Source organism: Asparagus officinalis, chromosome 3 (assembly GCF_001876935.1).
Source record: "Asparagus officinalis chromosome 3, Aspof.V1, whole genome shotgun sequence".
NCBI lineage: Eukaryota > Viridiplantae > Streptophyta > Magnoliopsida > Asparagales > Asparagaceae > Asparagus > Asparagus officinalis.
Genome location: NC_033796.1, coordinates 111942916 through 111958073, shown reverse-complemented (window position 1 = coordinate 111958073; position 15158 = coordinate 111942916). Strand labels below are relative to the sequence as shown.

Below are 15158 nucleotides of genomic sequence, written 5' to 3'. Positions count from 1 at the left end.
AAATACATTTGTTTGAAATTTCTCCGTTTGAAAAATAACTCAAGGATCCAAAATATAGGACTAATAGAGGGAACAAGTGAGGTGTCCCCCTCTTATTGGATAATGAGTTGGTCATCATTCCCTATTCTATTGAATAATGAGTTGGTCATCATTAATGATGATCAACTTATTATCCAATAGGAATTTGACACCTTACTTATCCCCTTATTGGTCCTATATTTTGAGTCACCGTAGCAAAACTCATTTCGTTTTTACATGCATCTACTGCCAATTAAATGAGCTGCTTGCAGCCTATGGGCCGCTACTTTTTCTTTTGTTCCCAATAATTTAATTAGCGTTATTATTCGTAAAGTAGGGATGACGACTAGGTCTGCGCACAACGGCTTCAGATGGGCCCCGAGGAGGCCCACTGTACGCTGTCACATGTTCGGGCCCAATGGTGGACCCGAGGTTATTAACCGGCTGGGATATATTAGGAACGAAGAATAAACGGAGGAAGTTCGCGTTTACGCGATGAGTTATATTAATATTATATCCAAGATTTGTAAATAATGAATACGTATGGCGTTCTAATATTTTAACTTTTCATGTATTCCCTTTTGGAAATCCCTAATTAGAATATTTGACCGAAACCTATGCTTAATTTATGCATGCGATAAAGATTTTGTCTCCGACCCAAAAACCCAAAATGATATAGTTTTTACACCAAATCATTATTCCATCTCCAACTCGTTACAACAAATTTTACAACAAATAGGAAATATGATGGATGAAATAGGATATGGTTAGAATATTTGATTTGTTATAACCAATTTTAAGGGCAAACTGGAAAAAGGAAAAAAAAACTCCATATCTACAGTGTTGCGCTATTCCTGACGCAACACTGTAGCAGCGTCTCAAAATAGCGCAGGTTTTGGTGCTAGGTTGGAGGCGGTTTTGGTGTTCTTTTGGCGTCAAAATGGTTTTTTGAAGTAACGTTGGAGATGCTCTCAGGTAACTAAATCTGAATTGACCCAGCACTAGAATAATTGGATTTTGGAAGAGACAAGATTAAGCTCACTTTCTAATCTATACTCTACTATCAGGCGTATAAATTAGTAGGTTTTTGAGAGGGAGTTAATTGTCAAAAGATTCACAACAAAGTCGAACCCCAAGAGGGTCTAGCCGAATTGTTAAATTGTCTATGAAGAGTACTTCAAGGTCTCAGGTTCCACTCTCATATGGATCCAAATAATTATGAAGAAGTTCGTTTGCCAAAAAAAAAATGTTGAACCCCTTAATATATTTAACCTGAAAATTTTATCAGCAGTTTCATACTTTAGTTATGCCAAAATTATAATTTCACCTCGTTTTTTATTGGATATCAAGTTGCATTGTTTTAACCGTTTAGTTAAACTAATTAGTTATTTAAGTAACAACATATTTTTAAAATAAAAAAAATCGCCCTGCGGTGCACGGAAAGACCTCCTTGTTCTCAGGAAAACAATCATAATAATAAAAGGAGAAGAAATCAAGAGGGTGACTATGTTTTTTTTTTTTTAATGTTGGCACTCATCCATTATTATCATCCTTGCCCAAAAAAGCAATCCCACTTAGTTTGTTAAACTAAAACAATTCTTTTATTTCATTATGAAAACTGGCAAGAGCCCGGAAAGCTTTCGCTTTAGGGCTCTTTAATAATGAATGGGCAATATTAATGAGTCCCATAGATATACAACTGGGGGGTAAAATGAAAAAAAAAATCTCAAGGGGAGCAATTGGGAGATAATTGAAAAGAAAGGAAAAGAAGAGCAAATTAAGCTTTATAGCAGTAAAGTTAAGGCTCCATAACTTAGTCTAGTTCCGGACAAGATTAGCTTGCACAAAGAAACGGACTTCACTTTTGAATAATGCATGAAATAATGGTTGCTGTATCAATTGAAACCACTCGAGCATGAAAGGAGAGCGATCTGAAGTTATTGCGTTTTTTTATTATTAAATTAAATATATGCATGAAAACTGCTAACCTTTTTGGAACCTTGACTTTAAGGTTTGAAAGATATACTTCAACTCTTGCTATGGATAATAATAATAATAATAATTTAATTTGAGCATATGTAGATTCCTTGTTGTATTCTACACCAACACATGCTTTTGGATACTCTAATTATAAAAAAAATGCTGTGCACACGAAGGACTGACTTGTATCAGTTCCTTTGTACTTCCATCGTGCTGTACGAAAAGAAATTTTTTCTAAAAACCCAAAATATGGGACTAAGAGAGGGGATATGTGAGGTGTTCCCCTTTTATTGCATAATAAAATGATCATCATTAATGATGACTAACTCATTATGCAATAGGAGAGGGACACCTCACATACCCCTTCTGTTGGTCCCATATTTTGAGTCCTTGTATCAGTTCCTTTGTACTTCCAAATATGAGACCGAGGATGGGCATGTCAAGTCTTTAAAACTAGGCCCGGACTTAATCTGACCGAAATTTTTATTGTTTCTTGTTAAGTTCAAAACTTGAATACCAATCCTGAGAAAGTTAAAAAGAGTCACATATCAGTTATTTAAACCAAATATTCAAAAAAATTTAAATTATGTATCATGAGCATAAAGGTATTATTTTCAATTATAAATCCGAATGCTATTTAAAGTCAAATTCTTGAGAAAAATGAAAGTACCTATGTAACCAGCAATATTTATTGATGTTTGTTTTTAGGGGCCGTTTGGTTTATTTCCTAAAAACCAAGAAAAGGAAATCGGTACAAGAAAACCAATAAAATAATATTTTTATCCATTTCCATCCCTAAAACTCACTTACAACATCCAATAAAACCTTTAAAAATAAACCAAACACAAGAAATGTGTCACATCATCCAACTCATCAAATCTCATCTTATCTCATTTTTTAAAATCACACACATCATCCAATAATATTGTGACAATTCATCTCATCTCATTAAATCTTCCTTTCCATCCATTTCCTCAAAAAAAAAAAAAAATTGATTTCCTTAAGTATGTGTCACATCATCCAATAATATACCTACAACTCATCTCATCGCATCTATTTTCTTATTTTTAAAAATGAACCAAACACAAACATCCTCAAAACATCATCCAATAATATACCTTCAATTCATTTCCTTATTTTTTTAACCAACCAAACAACCTCAACATCATCCAATAATATACCTTCAATTCATTTCCTTATTTTTTTAACCAACCAAACAACCTCAAAACAAGTTTTTTTAAAAAATCACTCACATCATCCAATAATAAGGTGACAACTCATCTCATCTCATCTCCTATTCTATAGATTTCTTCTTTTTTAAGCCAACCAAACAACCTCAAAACAATTACTATAGGAAAGAGGTTTCCTATTCTTTGATTTCCCAATTTTTTTTGCGAAACGAACAGCCCTTTAAATAAAATCTCTGTATACGCATTATCACTTGTAAGATCCCTCTAATTTTTTTATTTTTTTGTTTTACACGTAAAAGAGATGGCAGTTACGGAAGAGACCAGAGGTATCTGGAGAGTTCCCAACCGCATCCAACAATGGATTTGACTTCGAGAGAGGATGACCTATTCGCGTTCTTGGAAGCCAAGCCACGTACTTGCCCGATACGTTTCCCCCTTTCCAAGCGTAACAACAGTAGAGTCCTATTCCCCTTTTCTCCCTATTTATTTATGTATAAATAGATGAAGACCCCAAAAGCCGAATAGCGATCCAAGAAATTTTATTTTTTAAAATTTTTTTTTTAAAGAAATAGAGCCTTCTTTCCTCTCCTCCTTCAAAGTACGCACACAACTGAAAATCACAAAGCGAGACGGGGAAGGGCACAGAAGCGTTCCCGGATTTAGGAGAGCACTGCAACCACGACGACTGCAATCAGCTCGATTTCCTCCCCTTCACATGCGATGGTTGTCACAAGGTAAAACTAAAATACTCACATAATAATACGTACGTATACTTGATGATGTTTAGAAATTTGATTATGCAGTCAATTTTTAGAAGATGAAACAATAATTCCACCCTCTTTCATAGTATAACCGCAACAAGCAGAGGAACAGAGAAATTAAACCCACTTTGATCAAACTGAAAATAGCAGACCATCCAAAATTTTAAGAGACTTACCTCGCGGTTTCTAATCCTTCGACAGGTTTTCTGCCTTGAGCACAGGACATACAGAGATCATGGCTGCCCAAACTCAGAACACAACAGCAGGATGATAGTACTTTGCGAGATCTGCTCTGTGTCAATAGAGAAGAAGGCGGACGAACAAGACCGAGTAATCTTAGACAGACATCTAAAATCAGGGGACTGTGACCCTACAAAGAAAAAAACCAAGAACAAATGCCCTGTTCGCCGCTGCAAAGAGCTTCTCACATTCTCCAACACAAGCACCTGCAAGAACTGCGGCATCGGAGTTTGTTTAAAGCACAGATTCCCATCTGATCATGGATGCAAACTGAAGAGCTTCAAGCATCAGCACCCACTTCTATCGTCAATAGCAAGAAAGGAAACAAATTGTAGAAACACGAAGCAAAAGATGCCCACTTCGCCTCCAACCATTGAAGCTTGTTGACATTATAGCTCTTTCTTGATATTGTTCTCCCTGTTACTTCAAGATGATTTGAGATGTGGATTTCAGTACAAATAAGAGATGAATGTATCTCCGCATAAACTATCTTGTGAGGTTTTACTTTGATTCAGAAACGCAAACTCGAGAGCAATCTTTTGAAGATTTACATCCGATGGACCAATATTTCTAGTACAATGAAAATGCATGAACCATAAATAGGATAAGAAATAAAAATTATCCTCATGAATGACGTTTGAGACGAGGTAAGACTGCCAAGAGAATCTTCTTTCTAGGACCCTGCAAAGATCATACAAAGAAAATCGATACCCGTTTCAACAAGAACATTCATGGAAAGACATGTGATTTGTTTAAAAAGATTAATGCAAAATTTCGTGTAGAGGATAGCTAGTTCCCAGAAGAATATTCAAACTATATTTGTTGGTAAACATCTCATGTCTTAAATATAGCGTTATAGAGATTGCTGCTAGTGTCCAACTCATTGTTTGTCCAGATGCCAATCAGTGTATGCAGTTTTATGGCGATGCAAAATGCAAGGCAGATTAATACATAAAAACTTACATTAATATGGGAAAAATCTATTTATCCGTGGAGCAAATTGCATTAAGTTTCTTTAATAACTTACCGTTTTATATATTGTAACTTGAACAAACACAAAAAAGAATGTTTTGCTCACATAATAACATGTCAGTCATTTACTTACGTCGGCTTGTGTGTGTGTGTGTGTAAAGAGACTACTTTTGACAATAATAACCACACATCAAGTTCTTGTAACCTATGTTTGACTGGATATCGGCAAACACCTGTTGCAACTCATCTAGAGGTGATATCACAATGATGAATAAAAGCCAAGAAAATATAACAGAGAAATCAAGGACAAAGTCTGATGATGTGATCCAGAGTTCATCATGCTGTACAATGTACGTGTGTTAATTTGTATAAAATATAATGGAAGAAAGTAACTGAATTCACTACTCGAGGCATAGTAAAAGTTACTCCACACGAAGTAAAAGTAATAAACATGAGTATTAAATATGACAGCACTTAAGATAATTATTCTAGGATCTGAACCCCCTATGAAAGAAAAGCCGAAAAATTGTGCTCACATCCACCTTGACATTTTCTTCTTCATCAATGTGCTCCTAGCATTTGTGCTTATTAATACAACAGGGAACCAGCTGTTTTCACGTTTTTGCTAAAATAATCAAATTGCACGCAGATATCCATAGCATACAAAAGGGAGTGATAAAACTTTTATGCTAAGAATTAAGTCATGGATGGACAAAGGTACGATGTACAACATCCTACCACACAGACAGAATTAACGAAGGATAACAGGAAAAACTATACCAAAGCCATATTTCTAACAAGCATAGAAAGTACCATTGGTATTCCCAACTCCTTGAGATCATTATCTCCCATTTGCTTCAATGCTGCCATGTCTACCTGAAAATTAGTCCACAATCACCTATTAGCCCACTTAAACGTTTAGCACTATCTATAAGGGATGAGAATTCCAATGACTCTTAATTGGGCTAACATTGTGATATGTGATTACAGGAACATACACCAGTCACAGAATAACACGTGGTCTTGGATGTGCATGTGTGAGGAAGAAGAGTTTACACGAGTATTGGGGAAAATATTATATTTTCTAGCCATCAGATACAGTGTTTGTGTAAAAGCATTAACTGTGTACAACAGATGGCTAGATGCATATAAAGGTATATAAAAAAAAATCCAAGAAGCATATTGAGCGCCTAAAACCTTATTGAATTTATTTTCATAACTTATTGTCATGTGTGTACTCGAGACCTCTACATGGATCATGCATGCACTTACACATACACATTCAAGTATACAGAGATGGATGAATGAAATCCAATGATCGGGCAACCAAATTGCAAACATGCTCAATTCATTTCCATCTACATGAGATAAAAATATTTAAAAACCAAGAATGAAACAATTCTAACTAACATTTTCCTCAAAAATAGGAAATAATACGGAATCTTTTCGCGTATGCATCAACTGAGAATAAAATATACATCATAAATTAGCACACTTAAACATATGGCATAGGATATCTACGGAAATAAAAATTGATGTCAGGATTAAAACTGTCTAGATTAGAATAAATGGTTACAAATCAATCATGCTCCAAACCAAGGATTTAGATAGCGTGCCGATTTCAGCAGATCATTTCTTGCAATAGCATGTATAAAAAATCATGATGTTTTGGGATTAGGTATGCTAAATGTTGTAAATAAAAATTGATGTGCAAATTGAATGGATCAGATTTTGAAATCAACTGGTCTGTCTACCAAATCTCATGCTCACAACACAACATATCAGGAGAGAGGGAGGGAGGGAATGATAGCTTTCAATATTTTCTAGCAACATGGGAACACAAATTTTATGTCTGTTTAGCGACAGAGATCAGTTTTGAATTTGAAACCCTTTAGAGATGTGGGGTCGATCTTGAATTTAAGCATAGTGGAAGTTGTTTTTTTTTTATCTGCACACCTCTTAAATGATGTGGAGGTCTGGCCTTTGCATTTTTAATCATTTTTAGCTGATTCCTAATTTTGAGTTGCATATAGTAAATAGAGGTTGATTTTCCGTTTAGGGTCCCCTTTAGCGCTGTGATGTCTGATTTTAGATTTGACATCCTTTTATTTCTCGATTTCGAGCCTCTTTAAGTGAAGCAGAGACCAATTTAGATTTGATTTTTTTAAGCCGTAAGGACAACAGTCTTGGATTTAACAGAAACAACCCCTCTGCGTAAAGGGAAAAAAAGCAGGCCACTATATTAAGAAGAAAAGAATGAAGGTTCTAGAAAAAACCTCCTCTGCCTGAAAAAGAATGGCGTATTTCCCTAGACCCAATGAATGCAACAAGCTTGCTACAGTATGTGGTTCTTCTGGCTGCAAAAAGTTAAGGAGAATGCAGATCAATACTTTGAAAAATAACAGATATAACTAATATGCATTGGTCTCCATACAAGGAATCACAGAACAAATGAGCAAAAATGAGTTAATTCATTTACACATGCCTTCAAGTGTATTGCCTTGGTATTATGGTAATTCTGGGCACTGTACTTTAGCCACAGATAATGACTTGTAGATTTGCAATGATGCTTCTGAATCAATATGTTGATACACTTCAAACTTTAATTCTACAGTTTGAGTCAGATTAATAAATAATTCAACTTATTTTCCATGATTAGACAGCATGCTCCCGCAAAAAGAAAAGAAAAGAAAAGAAAAGAACTGCTGAGATTAACTGGAGGCAGTGTGTGTGGTCAGATCATTTCAAAATCCATTTTAGCTACGAATACGATTGTCAGAAAATGAAGTTGATCTTTCTATAAAGTCTACCCAAACAGTGTTGAAATGTGAGATGAATAGGAAATCATCAAAGAGGTTAACTAGACAGTTCTTTCATGATTATTTAATGTGGCCCCGTAAAGACAGTTCCTATTACATGGTAGTGGTATGTCACATTTTTGCCATATTTATGCTCGATTTGCATACAGGAGGCAATGTTACAGAAAGAGGCGCTGCTAGGCGCCAAACCGGGATGGTAATAAGATACAAATGCATGTGGGTTAGGAATACATGATTAGATTAAAAAAAAAGTTCACGAACCAAATTCCCATACATCATACAGAAGCTCTTTGAACTTATGATGAATGTTTAGTGAACCGTGGATTCATTTCAGAAACTTCCAGGTAGCTTATTGGATATCTAGAAATGACACGTACACAGACATTCCTTCAAAAACTGCCATGCATATTAGGAAAAATAACAATGATCTTTATCTATTCAAATGCTTACACCACCAGGATTAGAAAGGAAAAAAAAAACTCTGCCTCACAAAATAGCCAGAGCTTGATTCACATATCCAGATCAAAAGTCAGGCGTGAGGATTAGGGAAACCGACGTTGATGTTTATCTTAAATGTTAATGCTATTCTGGTTAAAGCTAGAAATTACTACATAAGATGGACATACACTAGGTTAGAAGAAGTTTAACTATCAAAAACTACCATTTTGTCTCAGAAAGCAAAAACACCATGAATTCTATTTATTCCATGTCACTACCATTAAACTTTCAAGTTCATAGTACTTTGCATGGTAGCGATATGCAACTTCAGGACAGGCTGATGGAAGAAAAGTAAGCTGTCAAAGGGCTGAGTTCCTTACATGCTTATCATGGACCAAAGGTAACTACTTAATACACACTCGTGATGGTTTTAGTAAGATAAATCAAGGTTATAAAATTATATAAGAAAACTTTGAAACTCCATACTAGTTTGTTAAAATTTACCCTTAAGATTATAAGGCCTATTAAAAAGCTACTATAATCCCTCCAGTTGGAGCACAGAATGCTCCACTTAGAGTACAGAGTCCGTAGTTGTTAAACAATCTTAACAACTTGTGCTATCTTAATTCTATCCAAAAATTAAATTAAAAAAAATCTTGTGATATCTTAGTATCACTTTTGGAGAAGAAATCACACCTTATAGTACTACACACCTTATAACACCCACACGAACAGTCCTAAAAGATGCTTGAAGAGCTTCTGAAATACACTAATTTCAATCAACTGAAGAAAAAAAATCATAACTAGCATTTATTGCTTACGAGGGAATCCTTAAAAAGACTAACTACCCATGCCCAACTAGGATCAATTTCACAATTCAGATAAACAAGCACAGAAAGTTCTAAGCTAGGGGTACCAAACATGTTCTCATAGCCACCATCTAGTATATACATAAGTGCACGTGGAGCAAAACATTATGCATATTTAGGAATAAGGTAGGAACCACCACATAATATTTAGAAGCCACCTCCAGGATTCCCGACCATTACCTTTATAATCTCCCATCACCAAGTGAACTGTAAATACGAGGAGAGCAGCGTATCGAAAAATGAGGGAAGATTGTAACACTTAAGTGAATAGTATGACATTTCATATGTACTACTGTACTAGAAGGTGTATGATATATATTATTTCCTATAAGTTAGAAACTAACCATATAGAGCATTTTTATGGAATCATGGAAAGTTCAAAGTTAAATATGTGGTCAAATAGGAGCCAAGTTTATATATCCTAAAGCGGGTTACCACGTAGGAAATTCCTCGCTGTAGGCTACACACCTGGCACTTCTTCTCATAATAGAATAATAGATTTTGCCCTTGGATTACCTTGCATTTTGTCTTTATTGCCAAAAGTTGTTGATTGACTTTTCAAGTTTAGTTGCCTTGAATCTTCATATATTTTTCTCTATTTTGATAAAATCAAGTCAACTTTTCTTTTAAAATTCTAATTGAATGATTATCAAAATTTCTAGTTTTCTATTGGATTGGACAGTTTTTGCCCATTTCCTTTTCAGTTTGTAACCTGATCTCCTAATGATTCTAACACGTGATATTTCCCACTTAAAGCTAAATGTCGTCATAGAGGAGAGAAACAAAAGATGATGAAGGTTACAAGAAGGCAAGTACGCCGCGAAAAGTGAGATGATTTGAACAATGAAAAGAGATGATAAGAGCTGAGAAAGATAGGGGGAAGGAATTGTTGGGAGCAGCAACTGGTGGTCTGGTTGTCAAACAAGTCAGAGGAGTGACAAGAGGATGCTCTTGATATGAGCAAAGTTTGAGTTGGACAAGTCCCTGCTGAAGCATAAATTTCAACACACTGTATGCAAGGTTATAAAGCATAAAGTACGGATCAAATCCTGGTATGTTGAGTTTTGTCCTATATGATACACAAGAAAACGATTGACATACTTGGAGATCCGAAAAGAGCTTCATAGAATGCTTTTGTTAACAATGCCATCATCATTTACCATGTTATTTTCTTTAATCCTTATTTTACTTATCTGTTTTTGTTCTGAATCTGCATTATCGCTACAGTATGACATGACATTGCTTTTAGAATATGTTGCAACTTCTTTCAAAGTTGATAAAGATACAAGCATCCTTTGAAATCCAAGAGCTTTAAATAACAAAAACTTATGATAAATGCTGCCATGCCATTCCTTCACTCTAGCAGTACAGACGAAACTGGTTTCTAAAATAATCTGGATGAAGTATATCAAGCTTAGTGATATGTTCAACTTGTTTACATGTAAAAAACAAAAGAAAATCTAAGCATTTTTGCCACTGCTTTGACAAAACCTAAGATGCTCCACGGTAGCATTGCTGGACAAATAAGATGTCTACATCCATGCCTATGCCTTCTTAAAACCCACAAAGAATCAGACCACCTGAACAGGGATGGCAGCTGCCAATCCTCATGTACACCTAAGCAAATAATAGACAAGAAAGTCCAAAGACAAGTAATGTTCATCGACGTAAAATACTCATCATAAGTTATACTAGATAACTATAGCAAGCATAGTACAATACTCAACATGGACAGCTCGATGAATGGAATATAAACATTCTGAATTCTGTATAACAGCACAGACGTAAGCAGCGGCCATGGTGAAGTACCATTCAAATTTCCATTTGGATCAGTATATTAAAAAAGATCACACTTAGCAGTAAAAAATTTACAATCATGAAGAAAAACTTTACCATGTAAGAGGTTTTCTGTAAAGTGCCACTTGGTAGAGGAGCTCGCATGATAGGCTTGGCAGTTCCAACAGGAATTGGACCTCTGCTCATCAAAGGATCAGATCTTGAAGCATCAAGAACACTCTTTGGAATGAAATTTTCTGGTCTTGAGATGTCAGAAGGCCTCATAGACGAAACATGCCGCGGGTCATTGTAACTGCGAGGAGGAGACATACCCCTAGAAGCTCCTACTAATCTGTCAGGAGATCTATGCCTTGACCTGTCTGAAGTATAAGCATATGACTTCCTCAATGAATTCAAGTGGCACAAATCTTCTGCACTTCGCGTTGGAGGAATTTGCCTAACAAGGCCAGAGGGTCTTGATTCTGGCACATGTCGTCTTGACTGACCATTAGAATTACGCGAAAGCTTTTCACGAAGATCACTATTCCGTTCATTGGAATCAGTATGAGCTCTTTTGGAAACTTTTTTGTGATTAAGTTTATACCTTAGATCATCTTGACCAACCCGACGGTCTGTCATATTTAAGAAACAAACATAAAAACAAAAAAATAAGAACAAACAAATTGAACAAGGTTGAAGGCTTGAACACGTACTGGGCATGTACTTTTTGTTATCTTCCATATCATAATCACTCAAACTGTGACTATCATCCTCCGTCCGTTGTCTGCACAGAGTGTCATTATTAGATTTTACAAGTAAGACCTAAGAACTAGAAGATTGTCCAAAACTGAAATCGTCCGTTTCTCCTACAGTGCAGAACATTAATAAGTACGATGTTAAATATTACATAACTGTTGGATATTCATGTTTTAAATTTAAATTAATACCAAAATGAGCTCACATCCCATGCTCCCAAGAGTAAATGTGCTTACATGTATTACACAACTAACTTTGTGAAGCATAACAAATGGTCAAGAAAATTGTGGCCTTCCATACTGTAAGCTTCTTAGAAAGAAAATTCCTCAAATTTTCCCCACAAAATCAAATTAATGTATGCTACCCCTTTTAACTAGATGTCACCGAATGAGAAGGACTATTATGAACAGTTCAAGTGAAGAAGACAACAAAAAAAGAGAGAAACAAGAATAAAAATTCAAGCAATGTAAGGAATCAATAACCCTTAGAATCTTCATCTACACGAATGCAGATACCAAATAAAAACATGCAAGCATATAAGCATGACTTAAGAAATGATTTAAGTATATGCATTCAAGTTAGATACATAGTCAAACCCTTATACCTTCACAAGCTGAAAATATATATTTCAATATAATAGAAAACATACTGCAGAAAAAGTGATTGAATTCATTAATCAAACCGCAAGAAACATAGAATGAAGTCCACACCTTTTGCTTCTGGTCAGACCACCATAAGAATGGGAATCGCCTACCCTATTCCCCAACCTCTCTCTGATTGGCCTCTTACTCCCAGATGATGGCTCGTAATCAGAATGACTAACATCGGATATAGACCCTGCTCTCTTTACAACCTGGATGTATAAAACAATGAGAATGTTATGAGGGATGAGTGATTACACAATAAGACAGAGAACAAGAAATGAGTGTATCAGTAAGAAGTTAGAGGTGCTTCTATTGAGGATAAAATTAGAGAGAATTATCTTAGATGATTGGTCATGTACAATGGCGGCCCTAATGGCCATTAAATACCCCAGTTAGATGAACAAATAGATTGAAATTAACGGAGAAAGAATAATTAGAGACCTCATAACTTGGCTATAAATTGTTAAGGATATGATAATAATTGACTTAGTGGAAGAGATAGGCCTCAGCCAGACTGAGAGAGTGTTTGGGAGGGCTTGTTTTTTAAGCTTATAAGCTATGCAAGCTTTTGACGGCTTTTTGGCTTCTATGATAAAAAAAAATTATGAAAATTGTATCGAGACAATAGCCATTTGCATTTGTTAAAACCTAGCTTATTCAGAAGAGTTTACATGTTAGGTTTTCAAAAGTTGGGGAAACCCAACTTTTTTAAATGGGACTTAAAAAGCTAGCGTATGTGGGATGTTGCTAAACATGTAGATATGGGAAAGCTCGCTTAAAAGCTACTTTAACCAAATAATAAGAACCCCTCCAAACACCCTCGCAGTGGAAGAGTATGACTCATACTTCATGTAGCCGGCCCCAAAAACCTCGGATAAAGGCGTCGATTATGACGATGATGATAATGATGAACTTAGTAAACAATAAGACGATGAAATTCAGGCTCACTATAGAACTATTTTATACAAAAGACTAAATAGCTTTCCTTACATCCAGCACATTTTCATTACCCATTTTGTTTAACACCAACACAAGATGTTTCCTTGACAATATATGAATAAATTAAGACAATATGTGTAAAATAAATAAATAAACATGCATCCAATGCTAACATCGCAATATGTGAATGAAGAAGAATAATAAGAGCGAACACAGAAATTACCTGACCGCTTCGGCCCAGCGTGATGGTGACCTGAGGCCGAGCAGACATTTCTGTTGCTTTTCCCCTCCTCCTCCTCCTCCTCCTCCTCCTTTTTTTTTCAGAACAAAATTAAAACCCTAGAAATGGAAACCGAGCAAATAAAAACAGTAATAGTAAATTAAAATAAATTAAGCATTTGGCTCATAGACAAGGTCAAAAATCAAACTACAGCGACAGAACAGAAAATGGAAAGATCGGTATCTTCGCCTCATTACGCAGCGTAATCTCAAATTAATAAAGAGAAAATAAATGGAGAAATAAAGCTAGGATTAGGGCAAACTCACTCCTTTCGCGAAACTAGAAGGAAATAATAATAATAATAAAGAAATGAGAAAAGAAAGGGAACCTGCGATTGATTTGATTCCTCTTCCTCTTTAGTAAAAGAAAGAAAGCAACAGCAAAATGAATCAGGTTCCGTTCCAAAAGGGCTCTATGTTTTTGAGCTGCTGTTTTCTCCCCCTTTTTTTTTTTTTTTACTTTTTACTTTTTTGCCCCTCATGATATGGGTCCTCGTGGGCATCTTGGGCTGTATTTGATGGGATCAATGGGCTTGCATGTTGCAGAAAATCACCACAAATATTTGCAATTTCCTTATACAAGGCCCAGATTAAAAAGAATATATATCCATTTGAGTCCCATTTCAACATTCTATTTGCACTGTTATGAGGATGGGTTTCACGTAGCTACCAATGTGGCAGTAATTAGGATCAGTTAAATTGTTAAATGAGATTTCTGTCTAACATTAGGGCTCAAAATTAGGGTTCAACTGGAGAATTTTTTGTTCTTCTTCCTCCTAGCATTAAATTAGCTAGGGCAACTGAAATTAGAGTTAGATTCTGTATCCTCAAGCTCTTCCTCAAGGTCAAGCTCAAGTATGACCATGGAAGAAGCAAACTAATGGCTCAATGAGATGAAAAGTCCTAATTTATACAAATCAACCACATTATAGCCAAATCAAGATTTTGAACCAATTAAATAAAACTATGCACAAGGAGAATTTCTGCAAAATTTGAAAGATTCATCCCCTCCCTCACATGAACAGAGAAAAAGAAGGAAAATAAGAGCTTTTTTTTTTCGGGGTGGGGGTGCTGGTTTTTTCCCCCTTTTCAGTTACCCCTACCATGTAAGCCACCTAATCTACATCATCTACATGTGAGGAGTCATGTGACTCAATTTGGCCGAAATTTTGGCTCCGACCAAAATACAGACTAATTTATCGCCATAGTCTACATAATATACCAAATTGTCACCGGTCTAAGAAAAAAAATATACCACTGTGTCACAAAGGGTCAACAAATATATACCAATCTAGTAATTTTGCCATTTAGAAGGCACAGGGCAAGTAAAAGGACCAGAGCCATCCGAAATTTGAACTTCCATTTGATAACAAAGTGAGATATATATATTCACAAAGAGACAAACCCCTCAAAAAAGAAAAGCCAAACCATGTTTCTCACGTTCAATTTATTAGTAAGTATTTTCTCGTAGTTTCCA

At 35.5% G+C, this 15158-nt stretch overlaps 2 protein-coding genes across 4 annotated transcripts in view; one reads left to right on the top strand and one right to left on the bottom strand.

Moving 5' to 3' along the window:
* LOC109835614 (zinc finger AN1 and C2H2 domain-containing stress-associated protein 11) overlaps nucleotides 1–4594 on the top strand; it is a 5031-nt gene extending 437 nt beyond the window's left edge. Inside the window, exons 2-3 of the mRNA XM_020403585.1 lie at nucleotides 3806–3922; nucleotides 4151–4594. Coding sequence (XP_020259174.1) covers nucleotides 3806–3922; nucleotides 4151–4576 — 543 coding nt within the window. The 3' untranslated portion in view covers nucleotides 4577–4594. The remainder of the gene's footprint in view (nucleotides 1–3805; nucleotides 3923–4150) is intronic.
* Nucleotides 4662–14118, bottom strand: LOC109835776. Of its 3 annotated transcripts, none has more exons than XM_020403792.1 (8): nucleotides 14011–14118; nucleotides 13626–13741; nucleotides 12530–12672; nucleotides 11777–11847; nucleotides 11181–11695; nucleotides 7438–7518; nucleotides 5975–6037; nucleotides 4662–4870 (listed from the first exon to the last, which is right to left on the bottom strand). In XM_020403792.1, exons 2-8 carry the CDS (start codon nucleotides 13671–13673, stop codon nucleotides 4814–4816), a joined length of 978 nt encoding a protein of 325 aa, XP_020259381.1. In that variant the 5' UTR covers nucleotides 13674–13741; nucleotides 14011–14118; the 3' UTR covers nucleotides 4662–4813. The 3 variants fall into 3 exon arrangements, with proteins under 3 accessions (XP_020259381.1, XP_020259382.1, XP_020259383.1); XM_020403793.1 differs by having other exon boundaries at nucleotides 13626–13713; nucleotides 14011–14068; XM_020403794.1 differs by having other exon boundaries at nucleotides 13626–13710; nucleotides 14011–14029.

Coding starts and splice junctions, on each gene's coding strand:
- LOC109835776 (XM_020403792.1), bottom strand. CDS start 13,673: ATGTCTGCTCGGCCTCAGGTCACCATCACGCTGGGCCGAAGCGGTCAG. Junction 11,848..12,529: donor GGTCTGACCAGAAGCAAAAG/GTGTGGACTTCA, acceptor CACTCTGTGCAG/ACAACGGACGGAGGATGATA. Junction 4,871..5,974: donor AGGAGTTGGGAATACCAATG/GTACTTTCTATG, acceptor TGATCTTTGCAG/GGTCCTAGAAAGAAGATTCT.